General features: G+C 49.0%; 1 protein-coding gene across 5 annotated transcripts; it reads right to left on the bottom strand.

Moving 5' to 3' along the window:
* Positions 1 to 3,272: 3,272 nt before the first annotated feature.
* On the bottom strand, positions 3,273 to 14,477 carry ATOX1 (antioxidant 1 copper chaperone). 5 transcript variants are annotated; one of them, XM_082726179.1, is made up of 6 exons: positions 11,252 to 11,645; positions 10,535 to 10,598; positions 9,298 to 9,436; positions 8,905 to 8,980; positions 6,030 to 6,198; positions 3,273 to 3,394 (listed from the first exon to the last, which is right to left on the bottom strand). In XM_082726179.1, the coding sequence occupies exons 3-5, from the start codon at positions 9,355 to 9,357 to the stop codon at positions 6,074 to 6,076; spliced, it is 261 nt and encodes an 86-aa protein (XP_082582305.1). In that variant the 5' UTR covers positions 9,358 to 9,436; positions 10,535 to 10,598; positions 11,252 to 11,645; the 3' UTR covers positions 3,273 to 3,394; positions 6,030 to 6,073. The 5 variants fall into 5 exon arrangements, with proteins under 5 accessions (XP_082582305.1, XP_082582304.1, XP_082582307.1 ...); XM_082726178.1 differs by lacking the exons at positions 10,535 to 10,598; positions 11,252 to 11,645 and adding an exon at positions 14,342 to 14,452; XM_082726181.1 differs by lacking the exons at positions 10,535 to 10,598; positions 11,252 to 11,645 and adding an exon at positions 13,975 to 14,382.
* Positions 14,478 to 20,098: the final 5,621 nt, after the last annotated feature.

Genomic DNA, 20,098 nt, shown 5'->3' with positions numbered 1-20,098 from the left:
GGCAGGGCCCTTGGGGAACCTGGCCAGTCCCAGAGAGCAGCATAAAACCCTGGAAAGAACACAAATGTCCATCAACAAGTGAATGAATAACCATTCATGGCGTGTGGTAGAGCCAATACCATGGAACACTTACTACTCGATCATAATGAGACATGAGTTGTTGTTACCCATAATAACAGATGAATTTCAAAATAATCATGTTGTGTGGGGAAAAACAGACAAAAAATGAGAATATACTGTATGATTGCACTTATATAAAAGTCTAGAACATTTAAACGAATTGTGACAGCAGAATGGTAGTTGCTTGGGATGAAAGGAGGGGTGGAAAGGATTACCAAGGGACCCGAGGAAACTTTCTGAGGTGATCTAGTCGCTATCTTGATGGCGGTGATCATTTCATGAATATGTTTGTTTGTGCCTTTAAAAATCATACATTGAAGTAAGTGCAATTTATTGAATAGAAGGAATCATACCTCAGTAAAGCTGTTTAAAAAACTCAGAAAATCTTGAATTTAACAGGTCAAGAGAGAAGGTGACTAGCTTCAGCTCATTCAGCACGTGGAGGGGCTCCCTCGGGGACCCAGACCACCAAGGGGCAGGGCGGGGTGGTGGGGTGCAGCCTCACTCACGTCCAGCCCCCCAGGCTCTACCTCCAGCTCCTTGAGGGACAGACAGCTTCTCTGTAGTGAGCAAACCAAGGCTCTGGCCACAGGATGGATGGTTGACAGAGGCCAAGTGGCTGGGAGATTTACCCCATCAGTCCCAGAAACAGTGACAATGACAGTTATTGGGAACACCCTAGAGGTCACTCTAGGCTGTTGTACTCATCACCAGGGAACTTTGACAAAAATATAAGCCTCCAGAAAGGATTAGACCAGGCAATCTCTTCCTCTGAAAAGATTCTCACAACAAATATCTACTTTGCACCTACCATGCTCCAGGATCTGTCCTCGTCCACTGTCTCATGGGGACCGGATAGGATGGAATGACATCAGTGTAAGGGCGTGACAGACGATAAACACCCCTCGAATGGTACCTACTACACACCCATCAAATATTCCCTCGGTGCCTGTTCTGTGCTTGGCCTGATGCTGGAGGACAGGAAAGACACGTGGACAAAGAGCTTTGTCCTGCCCCTGAGGCTGGTGGGATCAGTGCTGTGAAGGCCAGAAGAAATAAATTACTTCCAGTTGTGGAGAGGCTTCATGGAAGCTGTGGTATGTAAGGGAGGGAAAGGAATTTGTGCATGGAGACAGGCTGGTGGTGGGGAGGCAGGCGGAGAACATTCCAGTTACAGCGGGCAGCACGGCCAAAAGCACAATACCTGGGGGACACAGGACTGGCCTGGCCGCAGCTGCGTCAGGCGCTGCAGAAGGCCCTGAGCAGTGCGTGGACACATCGGCTCCCCACTCCCACCCCCGAAGAAGCTCGCCGGCTGAACTCACTTGCTCTGTGGGCAGCCAGCTGCACTACTGGTAGGCGTGGTAGCTTCCCTGGCCCCTCTGGAGCCTCAAAGAACAGAACCCAGGGCCTCAGCTGGAAACTCGGATGGGGGGACTGAGTGTGTGTCTGGGGCGGGGGGACTCCTCCCCGGCACAAGCGGCACCAGTCCCTCCATCCTGGGGCGTCCTCAGTGGGCCAACCAGCCTGAACCAGGCCTCCCAGGAGGCTCTGAAAATGGGAAAACCCTCAGGTTCATCCTCCCAGAACTCACTGGGCTGGTCTTTGTAACAGTCTCCTGATAGCCAAACCCAAAGGACACCGCCATCTGGTGGCCAAGAAAGTCAGATGAGGGTTGGGCCACAAAGGCAGATATGGTTGAGAGTTAATATTTTCATAAGGGGACTGAAATTATGCTAGCATGCAGCTTAGAGTTGGAACAAAGTCTTGTTTCTGGCCACCAAGCTCCCAGAGGTGCAAGCGTTACCCATGTGCAGTGGAGGAAGCTGCCTCCGGGGAGGTGAGGTGAGGGCTCTAGGGTCACAGCTGGGTCACGGCTGCAGAGCTGGGTGGCATCCAAGCCCAGCAGCTCTGGTCCCCTATCAGTGCCCCATAAGTGGATTAAGCGATTCTCAACATGGGGCACCCAAAATCCTTTCAGAAGGCAAAGGGGGGAAAAACTATTTTCATAAGATGCCTTTTCCTTTCACTTACTATCATACAGTGAAATTTTCCAGAATCTAAATCATGTGCAATGGCTTCATCTGGTCCCGTTGGCTAATGGAATGTGTGCTCGTGTATTCTTGCATTTCGAAAATTTAATTTCTAATATTGCATAACCTACATGACCAAAAGCTTTTTGAGATACACAATGATACTTTTTATGAGTATGAAAGTGTCCGAAGACAATAAAAGTTTGAGAACTTCTGGTTTAAAGAAATATACATTTTTCAATAAAATATAAAGCTACACACAGTAAAACATTCCCTTTGTTTTGACAAAACTGAATGAACTCTGTGAGACATTAATTTTTAGGCTGACTGGAATTGTGTCATTTTCTGTAGACCTATAACTAATGAAATACACACAAATGTGTGAAAAAAGTGTTTCCTGTCTAACTGGTTAAGCACAACTTGAAGTGGTTTACACATGTCACCTCATTTACTCCACACGGCCACCATTTATAGGGATGCTATTATCACATTTTATGCCTGTGCACACCAAGAACTCAAGTGGCCCAGCTGGAAGGTACTGGAGCTTGGACTCTGTCTCAGGCAGTCTGTCCTCAAGGCTCTACCCACTATTCTAACTGCTATAAGATTTAACATCCCTTCGGAGCACCTGGGTGGCTCAGGAGTTTAAGCCTCTGCCTTAAGCTCAGGTCATGATCTCCGGGTCCTGGGATCTAGCCCTGCCATCGGGCTCACTGCTTGTTAGGGAGCCTGCTTCCCCCCCCTTTCTCTGCCTGCCTCTCTGCTTACTTGTGATCTCTCTCTCTCTCTGTGTCAAATAAATAAATAAAATCTTAAAAAAAAAAAAAAAAAGATTTAATATACCTTCAATGCAATGCACCTGATGATAGAAGTCTTTCAAAATATTGAAAACAAAGGGGATCACCCATCTGTCCCAGTATCTTCACTTAGTAGATGGGAAAGGTGACGTGCAGAGAGAGGGAAGTGACTTTCCCAAGATCCCAGAGCAAAGATTCACCACTGGGCAGGCCTGGTGCTCCCGCTGAGGAGCCCTGAGAACCCCAACCCAAGTAAATGTTGTAATTAACTCCTTCGTAGCATGTAAGCAAGTAACATCCAGACATTGCAAGAGACAACGCCTCCAACAAAAGTGGCTCAACTTTATTGCAGGGAAGCTAGAGAGGAGCAGGGCAAGAGAGGGTCTCTGCAAGAACTGCCATCGCTGAGCAGGATTGCCAGGCCCCGGGTCTCAGATCAGCAGCCTGGAAGAGACGAGAAGTTAAGTGGAATGAAAGCGCCATCTGCTGTGCATGTGCAGGTATTGCAAAAGTGGCAGAGTTTTCACTAAGGGGCGCTTGTAGGAGGTGTCATGGGAAACCCAGATGCTGGAGCAGAACTGGCACCCAGTGTTCTGCCCTGCACTCTACTCCCACCACAGCTGTCATACTCCGGTAGGTTGGAACCCACTAATCTCACTAAAGCCGATCTCTGCCAATGCCTTCTTCTGGGGGACTTCTAGGGCACTCAGGATGGTGCTCCCTGTCCCATTTCAGTTCACACTGGGAAGTCCGTGAACAAAATCACAAGCAAACCAATCTGCTGATGAACAGATAGTCAAGATGACTTTATGACCCAGAAACTCTCTCTGATTCCCACGCCTGGCTTCAAACCCATCACTGGGGAGCGTCTTAAACCAGACGGAGACAAGATGCTGCCGGGATATGTGGGGGAAAGCTCCACAGGTGAGTCTCACCAAGTACTGTGCCTCTGAGTCTGCGGGAGCCTTTCCGTACTACACAGGCTTGCCAACATGCTTGCCCAGATACAATTAGCTGGTATCCAGAATATGCTTCAAAATAATGGGCAGAGATGAAACACAGCAGATTTATCAGTGGATCTGGGTAATGGGTACATGGGGTTCATTTTACTACTCGCATGTTTAAAACTTCCATAATAAAAAAGCAAAGATAAATAAATTAATTAAAAACTATAATTATTCAGCCATAGAAAGGAATAAAAGTGCTGATCCGTGGTACAGCTTGGATGAATCCTGAAAACATTATGCTAAGTGAAATCGTGTGGTTCTCTTGAAATGAACCATCCAGAAGAGGCAAGTCGAGAGGCCTGATGCAGCTTAGCGGCTCCCAGGGGCTGGGAGAAAGGGCAGCAGATAGTGGCTCAGGGTATCTTTCTGGGGTGATAAAGATTTGAAGCCAGAGTTGCATAACATTATGAATGCAATGAATCCACTAAATAATGTTATGTGACTTTCACCTCCATAAATTTAAAAACTACTATGAGAAGGGGCACCTGGGTGGCTCAGTCATTAAGTATCTGCCTTCAGCTCAGGTCATAATCCCGGGATCCTGGGATGGAGCCCTGCAGAGCCCCACATGGGTCTCAGCAGGGAGCCTGCTTCTCCCTCTGCCACTCCCCCTGCTTGTGTTCCCTCTCTCACTGTCTGTCAAATAAATAAATAAAATCTAAAAAAAAAAAAAACCTACTATGAGAAGACCCATCAAGTTACCCACAGTTTACAACTGGCAGGTATTACTGTTTTCGCTGAACAAGATTCATAGGCTCGGGCCAGGAGTCTCCAATGCAAGGAGTCTGTGTTGGGGCTCCCCGGTGTGATCTGCCTACTCAGGAAGTTCTGACTCTTCCTTCCCTCCATCCTGTCTCTTAGAGCACTTTCATCAACCGCAATCTTATAACCTGACACGGAGGCCCCGTATGAAACAGGGCGGATGACCAGGGATAAGGCAGAGAAGCCCAGAGCGCCACCCACACTCTCCTGCAGAACCCCTCGGGATGCGGGAACCATTGACCAGCACTGATCCGCAGCATGATGGAAACATTATCTTCTCCTTGAGGGTCGGCCTTCACTTTCAGAAGGATTTCCCAGTAACCCCCATACGGCAGGAAAATAGGATAGAGGTTGTGGCCCCATTCTACAGCTGGAAGAGTCTCCACAATGTAAGAAGAATTCAAAGTCACAGCGTGAAATGAGGACATCATTAGTTATCCTGGGCTCATCCCTGACCATGGGCCACTGTGTCCAGAGACAGAAAGAGCATGAGGAACACAGACGCATCTGACATGACCTGCATGTGACGTCACCCCATACACAGGACATGGCCATAGACCACCAGTCCCCTGTAGCTGGCCTCTGCCTGGGGGGCTCTCGTGGGCTCACGCACAGGGGACAAGTTCACTGGCCACGACAGAACTCCGATTCAGGACGCCTCTCATCCTGCCTCTGCCACACTCTACTGTGTGGGGCTTGGGTCAAGTCCCCTCCCCTCTCCGGGCCTCATGTTTCTCAATGGCACTGAGCGCCGAACCACGGGAGGGATGTGGCCGTCACTGCAATTTGAGCAGGACAAGGGCAGTGACGGCCAGGGAGGGCTGTGCCGTGGATTCTGAAGAAGTGTTAGATCACTAAATGAGGCCTGTCCTGGTCCCATAGTGAACGGTCCAGCACAGTGCCACACTTGCATGCCTCTGCGCTGTGGACAATTAAAGGGGATGTGTCCTCCAGCTTGGACATGGAGGATTGCTTCTGTACCACTGGGGCTGCAGCCATGCTCAGGAAGCTGACGGCGGTTCCCAGCAGGGAGAGAGGCCAAGTTGAATTAACTTACCTGGTCATTGCACATGAGGTCCGGGGCACAGGTGTCCTCTCGGATGCAACAGTTTATCAAAGGAATGCTTAGTCTCATATACTCTACACTTAAACCCTGATGATCATGGGATGCACTCCCCAAGTCAAGAAAGGGACCCTGGGAGACATATCACAATGCTCTGCATACTCTCAGGGGGCTCCTAAGGACTCCCTGAACACGAGATTTGCATCAGATAATGAATATGTTGCATGAGGGCTGGGGCCTCACCCACCTGCTCCCTTTGGTCCATCTTGGGCCCAGGGATCCGGGCCCTCGCTACTTGGGGCCGAGGTAGGAAACAGCCTTTCCTGTTTTCTCCAGGGTCTCCAGCAGAATGTCCACGCTGTGGTCAGAGCTGATGCAAACCTTCTTGTTGGGCAGGTCAATGTCAAACTCAACTCCTGCAGGAAAAGGGAAGTGGGGTATGTGGGGAGGAAGCAGAGATCCTCCCAGTCAGAGCCAGAGAGTTCAGGCTCCAGAGTTCGGACTCACAACCACTTTCCCCTTTCCTCCATGCCAGGGATCAGCAAACTCTTCTTATAGAGAACTAGAGTCATGTTTTAGGCATCTGGGGCCACATGGACTCAGCTGCATGGTCTCCTCTCTGTGTATTGCTTTTATGCCCCTTTAAAAATGTAAAAACTGTTCTCAGCTGTACAAAAACAGCCTGTGGCTAGATTTGACCTACAGACTATAGTTTGCCAATCCCTGCTCCACACTGGGGCTTCTTTTAAGTTTTCTTTTCTTTTTATTTCAAAAATAATTAATACAGGGGCATCTGGGTGGCTCAGTGGGTTAAAGCCTCTGCCTTCAGCTCAGGTCGTGATCTCAGGGTCCTGGGATAGAGCCCCGCATAGGGCTCTCTGCTCAGCAGGGAGCCTGCTTCCTCCTCTCTCTCTGTCTGCCTCTCTGCCTACTTGTGATCTCTCTCTGTGTCAAATAAATAAATTCTTTTAAAAAAATAATACAGACACACCAAATTTAAAAAAAAAAAAAAAAAAAAAGGAAATATTTCTGAATAAAACCAGAAAGTAGAAGGCCTCCAGAAGTCACTAAAACAGCATGGCATCTACCCAGTTCTTCTTCCAGACAGACAAGTAAAAAGTAATTCCCCTGAACGGCGTCGTACTACCTACACGGGTCTTGCTATATTTCACTTTCCAGTGTCCAGGGGATCTTGCCATCTCAGTACATACAGACTTACAGCATTCTCTCTTTAACAGCTACACTACATTCCAAAGTGTGGACACCCCGTACATCCACTTGGTCCCCTGCTGCAATGGTACAGTGAATATACCAGAACATATAGAACTTGTGAAAATATTTCTATACTATGAATTTACAGAATGGAAACTGGTGAGCAAAGGACTGGCACATTTTAAATGCTGGTATTGTAAAACCAGCCTCCTAAAGGGGTGTGCCAACTTCAAGGCACCCTCCCCCCCACCCAGAGCACTCCATGGAAATACCTAGAACGTGTCTTGTTGAGACGATGGAATGCAGAGGGAAAGCCCTTACAGGTTCTAGGCCTGGCTTCACCACTGACTTGGATGACTACAGGCGGATCCTGCCCATTCTAGGCCTCAGTTTCCCCATCTGCACGTGACAGAATTGGGGGTGGCCAGCCCCTATGGTCTCTCCAGTGCACATATGCCATTAGCTGGGATTCCTCAGGCTCAGCACTGCTCATCTAAGTCTCCAACTAATCCTTCTGACACACCTTAAGAGGCCACCCAAGTGGGGACAGTTGTGAAAGATGGGGAGAAACCGTCCAAGTTCAAAGGGAGATCCCCAAACATCAAAGAGCCTTCAAAAGCCCATGGCACAGATTTAGTCATAATGTCTGAATTTGTATCTGACAGAAACTGAGGGAGAAAAAAAACGTATCGTGTCCTCGCCGCACACTGGATTTTTGTGTTTTGGTTCGAAGTATCTCCTTCCTCTTTGGGATATATATTTTGGCATCATACAGTTGCAAGAAAGTCCGGGATCATCTAACCCAGTGGGTTTCAAACTATGCTCCTTGAGCCCAGATTCCCGGTTGGGTGTCCTCAAGCCATCAAGAGCGAAAGCAGGCTGGCCGTGACCCCTCACTTCATCCAGAACATACCATGTCATACCTGGAGGGGCTTCTGAGAAGAGTTTCACAGCAGAAGCTGACGTCCGCTGACATGCCTACACGCAGCTAGGGAGACTCCGGCCCCAGGGAGACGAGGCCACAGTCACATGACAAGTCAGCAGCCAGGATTTTCCTACTGCTTCAGACACTTTCAAATTAAGATTCCAGTTTCCAGGACTAGAAGCCACTACTGACTCACTTTGGGGAAGTCCCTTCCCTCCCAAGCTCTGGTGTCAACACCCCCATTCCACAGATGGAAAGGCCAGCTCAGAGGAATGCTCCGAGTGCTAATGGGATCACATCCACGTGGAAGCCCTTGGAAATCTGGGTATTATCTAGGGCTTTAAATGTGAAAAACCTTCGAAGACTGACTGCCCAGCACTCCCAGAACTCTGATCACAGCTCAGTCATTACCTCAAAGAGCCCCAGGGCCAGACCCCACCCCTCTTTGGGCCTCAGTTTCCCCAGTTGGGAACTGAGGGCGCTAGATGAGAATAACTGTTTTCCAAATATGTCCGGAAGCAGCACTTTAGGACTTCTGCACACGACTTGAGTCAAAGTTCATTTTTTAAAACAACTACAATTTTCTAAACATTAACAGAAAAAAGACACTCCAATATATCGTATCCAAAATGATCACACCGAAGATCACCAACATATTAACTAGCGCTGCCAGGACCGTGTGGCCAAATCCCAGCTCTGCCGCTTACTGATTGTGCGATCTCAGCAAAGTCGCTCAACCTCTCTGAACTTCAGTTCCCCCCGCTTATAATGGAGACAGTCCAAGGAGCCACCTAAATGGCTCTGGTGAGGAATAGATGATGCGGTCCACAGAGCCATCAAGCAGAGTACTGGGCACATGCTAAGTATGTACTTGATACATGTTAGTTTTCCTGTTATTATCAGCTCCAACTCAAGCTTCTCCAGCTCCATGGCTGCACGCACTGGCCTCTCCCACCTGACCCCTAACAAAGGGTCCCTCACTCACCTCCCAGCTTGTTGAGCACCCGGCTGACCGCATTGGAGCAGCCTTCACAGGTCATGTCCACGGAGAACTCGTGCTTCTGAAACGAACAAAGGGGACCATGAGCCAGTCCTGCAGCACGATCCACCACAGCAGCACACAGGCCCACCCAGGGGCCAAGACAGAGTGCAGCAAGACAGGGCAAGATCTGGCTGTCATCAGACTCACCACTAGCCTGTTTTTGAGCCCCACTCTGTTACAAAGTGGAGTTAAGTAAGGGTTTCTCCATCTCATACTTTGTTGTATTGAATGAGATAATCCCCTCGCCGCACACTTAAGGCCTTCAGCAGTGTCTAGCACATGATGAGTAGAGTCACTCGGGAAGCTAGTTTAAAAAAATGCTATTTCTAGTCTTACCTTCAAAATCTTGATTCTTGAGCTACAGGGTGGTCTCAAGACCACTGGTAACTCTGTCATGGGTGGGCCTGTGGACTCTGAGCCATGCTGATCTGGTCTTATTCACGCATCAAAAGATCATCTTCTGCATTAGAACCACCTGGGAAAAACTACAAATTCTCATCAACAAGTGTGGGCTGGGGCATCTGTCACGGCTAATAAGTATCTCTGGTATTCCGATACACGGAGATCACTGCTCTCAAACATGTGCCTCATGGTCGGGACAGCACCTTGAGTCCTGGGAAAGAAGGGATCTGCCTAGGCTCCCAGTGGGTTGGAGGCTGGGCCAGTAAAGGCACCAGACTCCTCAACTCTTCATCTGGGCTCACCATCCTATAGTCTTCAAGGGCCTAATGGCAAGTGTTGTTCAGTTCACTGCTGCAACCCGAGCCTTGAGCAGCGGTTGGCATACAGTAGGTGCTTACTACATTTTTTTTTTTTTTTTTTTTTTTTGGCGTGAGCAAATGATTGACACAGCTGGCTGAGGAGCTCTGGGTTGTGTCTGGCAGAATATGGCTGAAGGGATGTTATGTGACTTCTGAGGTCAGGTCTTGGGCTTCTTCCTTGCTCTCTCTCTCTGGAGGAGGCTGGCTAAGACATCCTAAAGACCTCAAGCAATCCCATGGAGAGAGGCTCATGGTAAGCCCCTGAGAGGGAGCCATTGTGGAAGCAGATGCTCCTTCACAGCTGGCAGACATCTTCATGTAGCTTCATCAGAGACCCCGTGCCAGGGACACCCCACAGAGCTGCCCCCAGATTCCTGGCTCTCAGAAACTAAGAATTAATAAACGTTTACCTTTCCAACCACTGAGGTTTGGGGGTCATTACTCAGGAGCAATAGATAACAAATTTTGAGAGCTTGGAGCCTGCTAGTAGTCTCCATTAGGTTATTATTAACCTGTTTCACAGCCCTCTTTTCTCTCGCTTCAAACCACAATGGCTACATGTTTCATGGAGCATTCCAAAGTGGATTTTTTTTTTTTTTTAAGATTTTACTTATTTATTTGAGAGAAACAGAGACAGACAGAGTGTGTGAGCATGAGTGGGAGAAGGGGCAGAGGGAGAAGGAGAAGCAGACTCCCTACTGGGCAGGGCTTGATTCCAGGACCCTGGGATCATGACCTGAGCCAAAGGCAGATGCTTAACTGATGAAGCCACCCAGGTGCCCAAGCATTCCAAAATATTCCAGATTTGTTACCTCAACTGGAATTCTGGACATAGCAATGTTTCTTGCTGGAAGACCTCGGGCAAAAATCCCCGTGCTTTAAGAAAAAAAGAAAAAAAAAAAAATCTTCTGCCCTAAGGGCCCCAGTCACCTTATCTTACCAAAAAAATATTAGCCGACTCAAGTTCTCTCAACCTCAGTGCACAGAAGTACCCTTGGGGACTTGAGGACATGGAACTCAGCAAGCAGCTGCCTCTATCAGCTCTGAGGCTCTGGGCTAGGCCGTGGGGCTCTCTCCATTTTTAACCCACTAGGGAGACACAGGGAGGCAAGGCCACACACCTGAGAAACACTGGACTAGTGGCTTCTCAAGCTCTTTCCAAGTCTCAGAACATGTTTGGGTCTGGCTTATTATCATGCTGTTCAGGGGAAACTAAGACCAAGAGCTAAGAGTTTGGTTTTTTCACTATTTTACTGAGGCCAAATCTGCAAAACCTGCCTTAAAGAAAATGGTTAGTTTTTCTTTTCTTCTATGTTAAATACCTCTTATTCCTTTAGTTTATTCTGTGACTACAACAAGGCAGAGGCTTAACCCAGTGAGCCACCCAGGTGCCCCGGTGAGCTGGTTTTATAAAGTTTTATTGGAACACTGCTAAGACCACTGGCTTACTTTCACAATGGAATGGCAGAGCTGAGTAGTTACAAAGGGACTACATGGTTCCTCAAGCCTAAAGCATTTAAAGTATTCACCTTGGGAGCGGCTGGGTGGCTGAAAGCCTCCACCTTCGGTTCAGGTCATGATCCCAGGGTCCTGGGATCCAGCCCCACATCGGGATCTCCCTGCTCAGCGGGAAGCCTGCTTCTCCCTCTCCCACTGACCTTGCTTGTGTTCCTGCTCTCCCTGCCTCTCTCTCTCAAATAAAGTAAATAAAATCTTTTAAAAATAAAATAAAAATTTAAAAATTCACTTGGCCCTTTAAGAAAAAGTGGGCTGACTCCTGCTCTATAATAACCAGTAGACAATCCAGATTTGTCAATAGTTTGCACCTGGATGCCCACCCAAAGACTTAAAGGCTTGCAAGACCTACATGAGACCTAAATATTGAGTACTGCTGTGCGCCAAATGCTCTGTACACAGAATCTCAGTTCTCCCTCGGCTTGGAAAGGGAGCTAGAGACCCTGTTTTACTCCAGAGGAAAGTTCCCAGGGGTTTACAGAGCTCCCCACAGTCACGGGTGAGTCTGTGTCGAGACAGGGATGTGAACCCAGGCCTTCCTGGCTCCAGGGACATTTTGCGAGCGGTGGAGCAACTGACAGCACTGCCAGGGGCCACCCTGTGACCCTCTCAGCAGGAGCTCGGGCAACGGGACACCTCGTGAACAGGCACGGGGACAGGCGCCCGAGAACCTATCCCAACACATCCGTGAAGCCTTCTGCTGCGGCCTAAAGAGCGCAGGTCTCCTTTCATCCTCCATAGTAGAGGTCAGAAGCCAGGAGGCGGCTTCTGGGGGGCAAATGTTCCAATTTAGTGCTCTTCCCCTCGACTCGGGGTTGCTCGAATCAGTTTGGGGGTGGCAGAAAATCTACTTAAGGACAGAGTAATCCATTCTTTACAGAGGATCCCAAGCCAGCCCCGGATCGCCTCAGCCCCTCAGACAGGCCTGTCACCTGTAAGGTTCTGTAAAGCAATGAAAAAGTTCAATGAACTGTGCAATTCTTTAACAGAATCTCAGAACTGGAAGGACAGAAATGCAGTGGGATCACCTTGTCCGGCTCCCTCCCAGAGAAGGAAGTCTTTCTCAAATATCCAGGATATTGAGTCTTTGAATACAAAGTCGATTAGGAGTTTACTAATATTTGAATGCGGACTGCGTGCCAGGCATTGTTCTAAACACTCTGCAAACATTACTTTGTTTAATCATCACAAAGTTCCCATGAGATGGCCATTATTATCCTTTCTTGACTGACAAGGGAGCTGAGATTCAGAGGTTAGGTCACTCCCTTGGGGGTGACACAGGTAGTGAGGGAACCAAGCCGAGACTGAAAATGTCTTCAGAGCCTAAACTTTTAACCACTTGTTAAAAATGCGGTCCTTGTTAAAATGGGGTTAGCACCTGCCCGCCTCTAGTTCCAGCCCACTTGTCCTAGGTCAACATCAGAGCTACCGTTTCTTGGGGACGAGCTAGGTCAGTGGCTATGCTACGTATTTTACTGGCATTTTTCCAGGTAATACTAAGAGTCCTTTGAGGTTAGATTTTACCCCCTCCCCCCATTTTACAGATGAGGAAACAAAGGCACAGAGAAGTAAACCGGCTTGCCCAAGGTCACCCGGGTGAGAAGCAAGGGCACAGGGCTTTTCAAAGAGGCTTCCGAGATTCCAAATTTTTGTCTGAGTAACTCTCAGGTGACACTCTGACCAGTTTTGACCACAGCCCCTTGACTAATAGCCTCCTTTCTGCAGTTGCTCGTCTTGTGATACGGTGCCAAGTGCCCTCTTCATTCTGACCATCTGCTCTGGAGGGTCACTTGTCCAAATCTCCAGAAGTGAACACACAACAGAATGATCCTGAAGCTGGCCTTTCCCTCACTGCCACCCTCTCAGCAATGCTTGTGACCTCAACTATCCCAGTCGCAGGCCAATTAATGCTGTCCTCCTAACATTGCCACAGGCAGCTTTGCTCAAGTAGGAGGGCTGATAATGTCAGCTTCTTTGTCCATACTTTGTGCTGTCTGAGGATCTGTCTCAAGGCACTGGCAAGGCCCAAGAGAAATGACACCTGAGATGTTTGTGACTCGGCCCAGGGGGCCTCTGGGTTACCTGCCAGCTCCCGAAAGCTAGGCTGCTAAGACACAGGGCATCTGAGGGACACCTCTGGGTATCCATGTGAAGCAGAGCCATAAACTAGGCACCTGGGGGAAACTGCTTAACACCACATGACCCCAACCAAGATCTACAGGATGTACTTGGCAACACAGCTTACTCTCAATCCGGTAGAACTACTTTTGTCTGGCATTTATTTCCCAAGTGGTCAGGCCTGAAGAGATGGGAGCCTGAAGATAAGGGGCTTAATTCTGACTCCACCCAACGCCTAAAGGAGACCTCCAGTAAGTTACTGCGCTTCTCTTTTTACCTGCCGAAGTCCTTAGTTTCTTACCTACAAAACGAGACCCTGAGCAACCACGTTTGTGCATTAAGACTGAGTGAGTGGCAAAGGCACCTAAGACCTGCTCATTCCTCCCCGAACTCTCTTTGAGCAACTGGCAACTTTTGAGCAAGTCCCTTAGCGTCTCCTAGGTTCATGGGTTCAGGTTCAAAGTGATCGGTGAAAAGTTCAGCGTCGCCATGGGCCAGAGTGGGCAGAGGGAAGGAAGGAAAACCACGTACCTCTGAAAACCTGGACCTCTGTAAACCTGCCAGGTCCAGGAGGCAACAGCCACCCGCCCCTCCCCCATTCCCCCTTTCAAGCCATTACCGAAGACAGGGGCAAACTGGGAAGGCGCGGGGTCTAGACGTCCCAGGTCCAGCTCGCCACCCGCTCACTGGGTGATCTCGGCGACTCTGCCCTTCCCTGGGTCTCAGTTTCCCCGTCTATGCAGGGAAGAATTGGGTCTGTCACCCCTGGAGGCCTTGCAGCTCCAATGTCCTGAGGCCTGACTCCTACATTAAAACCCTTTTCGGATCGGATTTTCTGGAGGGTCGCAGAAGCGGGCAGTAGATGGGGAGAGAGTGAGAAGAGAGGCAGGCAAAAGCCCCGGCTCCGCCCGAGCCCTAGAAGAGCGACGTGTGGCCGATCGGCGGCGGCCCGGGTCTGCGCGGGGCGGGAGCGAGGAGGCACTCACCGGCATGGCTGTGGAAGCGGCGGCGGCGGCGGCGGCGTCGGGTGCGGGAGCGTCACTGCTGCCGGCTCCGAGGGCTGGCGCTGCCATGCTTCCGGGGCTGGGCTCCCGGAGGACCCGCCCCTCCCGCCAGGCCCCGCCCCCACCGGCCGGCCGGCAGTTAGGCCCTACCCCCTGGCCCCGCGCGCGGGGAGCGGCTGGGCAGCCGTTGGCCGCCGTGGCGGGCGGGGCCGGAGATTCCCGGGCTCGCGCACCGCCGGGTCGGCCGGCCCCCAACACCAACTGGTCATTTTTAGACCACGTGCTCCGTGTCAGGTGTGTCTTACCGGCTGGGAATACCAGGACCCCGCAGGGAAGACGGCGGACTCCGCCCCTCCCTAAAGGGACAATCACATTTACTCCGGTCAGTGAGTCCCCACCCGGAGCCCGCGCGGGGCTGGGTACCCAACGTGCCCTCGTGAAAAAGACGTCGCCCAGTCGGGAGGCGAGGAAGCAGGCGGTGAAAAGGCAGTGTTAGAAGGGCTGTATCCTGGGAGCGGAGAAAGGATCTCTAACTCAGACTGGGGTGTGTTGGGGGCGGGGACAGGGTTCCGGAGGAGGCGGCTCCGGGCGGAGGTAATGAGAGTCAAGGGTGGAGAGTACACGTTCCTCGGAAGAAGGAAGAGGAGCTAGTTGGGAAGGAGGGAGGCCGAGGGAACAGCAAGTGCACAAGTGGGGAGACAGAGTGGCCTTGAGAGGCAGGCACAAAGTGAGGTGGAGAAATGAAGAGATCCACAGCCATGGGGGAAGACCATGAAGGCAGAGGTGCTCTCAGACACTAACAGAGAAACAGGCCTGCAGTCAGGCCCCATCTCCTTACACGGGAGCATCGGGGCGGTGCGCCCTCCTTGCGAAGTCCAAGGAACCTTCCTGTCAGAGTCAGTAGTTTCAGAGAGCTCGAATCAACAGAACTGCTTGGACAGCTTATGAATAACCCAGCTTTCTAGGCTTTGCCCTTGCTTCACTGCCCCTTACTCTCAAGGTATACTTTTAGTACCCCTCCTCTGCTTGGTTTGGGGAACCACTGGTTGAGGAAAACTGTCGTTTTAATACATGAAAGCTTTTTGAGAAAGTGTGCTCATTATTCATTGTTTCACTTCCAATTCACCCTTTACGTTTGCTCTATGAAAATGGATCTAGACCCTTTTTAATTTTTTAAAAAAGGTTTTTATTTGGCAGAGAGCGTGCACAAGCAGGGGGAGCTGCAGAGAAAGAGAGAAGCAGACTCTGTTGAGTAAGGAGCCTGATGGTGGGGCTCGATCCCAGGACCCTGAAATCATGACCTGGGCCAAAGGCCAAAGCTTAACCAACTGAGCCACCCAGGTGCCCCAATCTGGACCCTTTCAATATTTTCTTTTTCCTTTGCCGGCTGGCAGGATGTTGAACCGTGCTGGTCAGTAGAGGTCCTGGAGACACACTGGAGGGGGAAAAGATTTACTTCCTTGTTCTAGTGTGCTCACTCTCCAGGCCCTTGCCATGTGGTCCGTTGCCCCATGCCCATCTTCTGAGGATGGCTTCCTCGGTACCAGGCTCCTGCTGTTCCCAGGGACTGGCAGCACCTACCAGCCAGCAGCTTCCGCCAGCGTCTGCCCTCCCTCGTGTACTTTCATAGCAGACTGACTTCAGTGAAGTGCCTCTGTGAATAGCTTTTTCCAGCACCCTAGAGGGAAATTTTCCAGCCCAGAGGGTGGATTTCTAGCAAGTTCCACAAGCATGGCATCACAGCCACTTCTCTGCCATTCAGTGGGCCACGAGGCCTGGAGCTCAGCCTAGCGTGGGGGTTGGGAAAGTCTTCCTTGGATGCTCAATGGACTATCTTGGCCCTACCAGCATGGCTCCTCCTGTATCTCTACTGTTTCTATAGTTTTTAGAGCTCTCTTCTTACTACTAGCTGTTGCCTCATTATCACAAACTCATTATAACCTTTAAACTCTCCTTGTTCAAGTTATGGTGTGGTTTCCCTTTCCTGATTAGATTCACACTGATACAGAGAGTGACCACAAGCTGGCTACCTCAGTTTAGGGAAAAGGCTGATGGATCCACCCTTGGCCTAGGCTCAAGGAACACAAAATGCAAGGGATAAATCTAGGCCAGGACGAGTCACTGACTCACACTGGCCCTGAATGAAGAGGCCCATGTCCAGCATGGGGGATGGAAGGAGGATGGGCGTGAGAGCCTGTGTTAGTCTTCTCTGACTACTATAACAAAATATCACAGACTGGGAGAAATAAACCACATTTCTCACAGTTCTCACAGTTCTGGAGGCTGGGAAGTCCAGGTCAAAGTGCTGGCTATTCGGTTCTTGGTGAGGTTACTCTTCCTGGCTTGCAGACGGCTGCATCCTTATTGTGTCCACATAGCAGAGAGAGTTAACTCTGGCATCTCTTCCTCCTTTTACAAGGGCACCAGCCCTATTGGATTAGGGCCCCACTCTTAAGACCCCATTTAACCTTTGTTAACTCTCTAAAGGCCCATCTCCAAACACAGTTACATTGGAGGTTAAGGCCTCAACAGTTCAATCCATATACAACATATAGAACCATATAGAGCAGAGTTGAATTTTAGCCCTCTCATGTGCCAATTACCTCTCTAAGCCTTAATATCCTCACTTAGAGAACAAGGATAGTTAAGGTGACTATATGATTTTTTTATCCAAACCTCCTGAGAGTGGGAGGAGACGCCAGGACAGTACACATACAGCGTGACTGTTACAGGCCAACCAGGACATAGGGGTTCCTCAAAGAAACCTACTTTGTGGTATTATTGGGAAGAATATATATGATACTGTAGGCAAACTCTCTAGCACATTGCTTGGCACAGGATAGGCATCAAAAAATATTAGAACTCTTCTAATTGCTGGAATCACTCCTGGCTTCCCTGCCACGGACTCCTCCCCTACAGGCAAAATGCTCACCCCTTAACCCTTCACACCTCTTTCCCACCTGCCAGGCATTTCCTTAGGTGAAGTGAAGGCAAGGTTCAAACTTCAGGTAGCACTGGGCGCAAGTGTGTACTGGGATTAGAAAAGCAAGATCGCTGCAGGGGCAAAAGGGGTGGGAGGCATTAAAGGAAAGGCAGAGGAAGAGAGACTAGAGAATGGGGGAGGAGGGGAGGTGAAGCAGAGACAGGCAGCGTTATGGAAACTCATTAGATATGACAAATGGAGAGAGGAAAATGTGCAGCGTTAGTTCCTGTATGCAAATGTCTGTATAAATTCCTGTTCTTTACATACAAATAAGCCTGAAAGGAACTACAGCAAGTGTTACAGAAGTTATCTGGAACGGATGCAGGCTGACAGGCTCCCTATGTACATACTTTTTAAAAAAAATGTTTAATAGCACAAAAGGATGTAGAGGGAAAAGCCAGTCTCCCTTCCACCCTGACCACCCCTTTTCAAACTAAAGGCATCTATACGGAATTTTGCACCTTGCTTTCCTCGCTTTATAAAATATTGTGGAGCTTCTTTTTTACTTATATATATCCCCTTCATTCTTCTCAGGTACATAATTCTGCATTTTCCAGTTGTACCATAGTTTATTTCACCAGGCCCTGTGGCAGATACCATTGGTTGGCTAATCCAACACTCAGTCCCAGCCTTTTTACTTTTGCTACTGTAAAGGCCAGATCCTTAAGTACCCTCAGTACTTGCTTTCCCATCTTCCCTTCAGCCAGGTGTGCCCATGTGATGTGGCTCTGGCCAGGGAGTCAGACAGAAATCTGCTACAAGGTTTCTGGAAAGTTCTTGCTTTCTTCACCAGGGGAACAGATACCACTCCTTTCCCCTTCTTGCTGAGAATACTGACATGATATCTAGAGTACAACCGTGAGGGAAATGCCAAGAGAATCACAGAGATGCTGGTCGGTGTGCTCACCAGCCCTTGCCAGCTGCAGACTTGTTAGGTGAGAAATGTAAGTCCATGTTCATTTCAGCGACAGCTACTCAGACTTCCTGGTACTTGCCCCTGACATATACCTGATACAGTCCCCCATTGATAGACATATAGGTGGCTTCCTATCTTTTCATGCTAATAATGATGATGTAATGACAGTCCATATATATAGATCTTTGCTTATAAGTTTACATAGAATGAATTCCTTCTGTGGAATGGCTATTCATTTTCAATTTTGATAGAGTCAATTGCCTCTCAAAGACGGATGAACTATGTTTTCATATCTTCAGATCTATGTGTACTACCCCGACCCATTCCAATATATATTCTAGGTGGTTTTCATTTGTTTTTCTACTTCTCTTTGCCATATTTTCTATATTAAATATGTATTAGGAATCACAGAAAAAAATATTTTTAAGGAGCAGGATTCAGGAATTCCGAGCTCCAGACCACCCAGCAGTCTCCTAGTGGCCTTGTAAACTTGGATAAGTCAGTTTATCACTAAACCACAGGGCTGGGAAATGTGCCCTTTCTGGCAGGCAGTGTTATTGTGAGGACAGGAATCATGTGTAGATGACAGGCTCACAGACGACGAGGTGGTGCCTTCTCCCTGGACCTCACCTACTGGAGTGGCCCTTTTGCAGATGCTGGGGTCAAGCTCTGCAAAGAAAGGCCTTTGTGAGCTCTTGTCCTCTCCCTCGCAAGGGTCTGTTTGTCGTGTTATAACACAGGCACCCGCTAGCTGCCTCACTGCTTTTTCCACCAACAAACCCTCAGCTTGGGATCAAAGGTTCTGAGCTGAAAGGGCCCTTGGAGAAGTACATGTAAGGGAAGAGGGTGGGCTTCACAGCACAGGGGATGTGGGGTGCAGGCTTGGCACAGGCAGCCTGGCATGAGGCATTGTTGCAGACTGTGTGATGCTGACCTGAAGGATTCCTCAAGTGCTCAAGTGCTCAAGATAGATTTCAATTAGTTGACAACATTTATAAACATGGGGTTTGGTTGCACAACAACGTGAATATACTTTTAAAGCCAGGGAACTGTACACTTAAAAGTGGTTAAAATGGTAAATTGTATGTTCTGTGTATTTTACTACAATTTAAAATCTATTTGTAGACTGACATGTAAATGTAGTTGTGCCTATAAGACCAAGAAAAGCATTTTTTTAAGAAAAGCATTTTTATGAAAAATTCCAAATAAAGTTTAAAAAAATAAATTCAACTGTAGTCCTCTTGTTTATTATTTTTTAAAGATTTTGTTTATTGATTGGACAGAGTGTGCACAAGCAGGGGGAGCAACAGAGGGGAGGGGAAGAAGCAGGTTCTCTGCTGAGCAGGAAGCCCTATGCTGGGCTCTATCCCAGGACCTTGGGGTCATGACCTGAGCTGAAGGCAGACACTTAACTTAGCTACCCAAGTGTCCAACTATAGTCCTCTTAGAAAGAATATTTTCATTATAAAATATTTAAAATTGAGAGCCAAAGGGCATTGGGGTGGCTCAGTAGGTTGAACGGCTATTGTTGGTTTTGGCTCAGGTCATGATCTCAGGGTGGTGAGACTGAGCCCCGTATCAGGCTCCATGCTAGGCATGGAGTCTGCTTGAGATTCTCTACCTCTGCCCCTCCCTCCACACGTGTGCATGCTCTATCTCTCTCAGATAAATAAATCAATAAATCTTTTTTTTTAAGATTTTATTTATTTGACAGACAGAGATCACAAGTAGGCAGAGAGGCAGGCAGAGAGAGAGGGGGAAGCAGGCTCCCCACTGAGCAGAAAGCCCGATGGGGGCTTGATCCCAGAACCCTGGGATCACGACCTGGGCCGAAGGCAGA

The sequence above is a fragment of the Mustela nivalis genome, assembly GCF_964662115.1.
Source record: "Mustela nivalis genome assembly, chromosome: 3".
Lineage (NCBI taxonomy): Eukaryota > Metazoa > Chordata > Mammalia > Carnivora > Mustelidae > Mustela > Mustela nivalis.
Note: the sequence above shows the minus strand (reverse complement) of the source record. Positions and strands in the feature narration are given on the sequence as shown.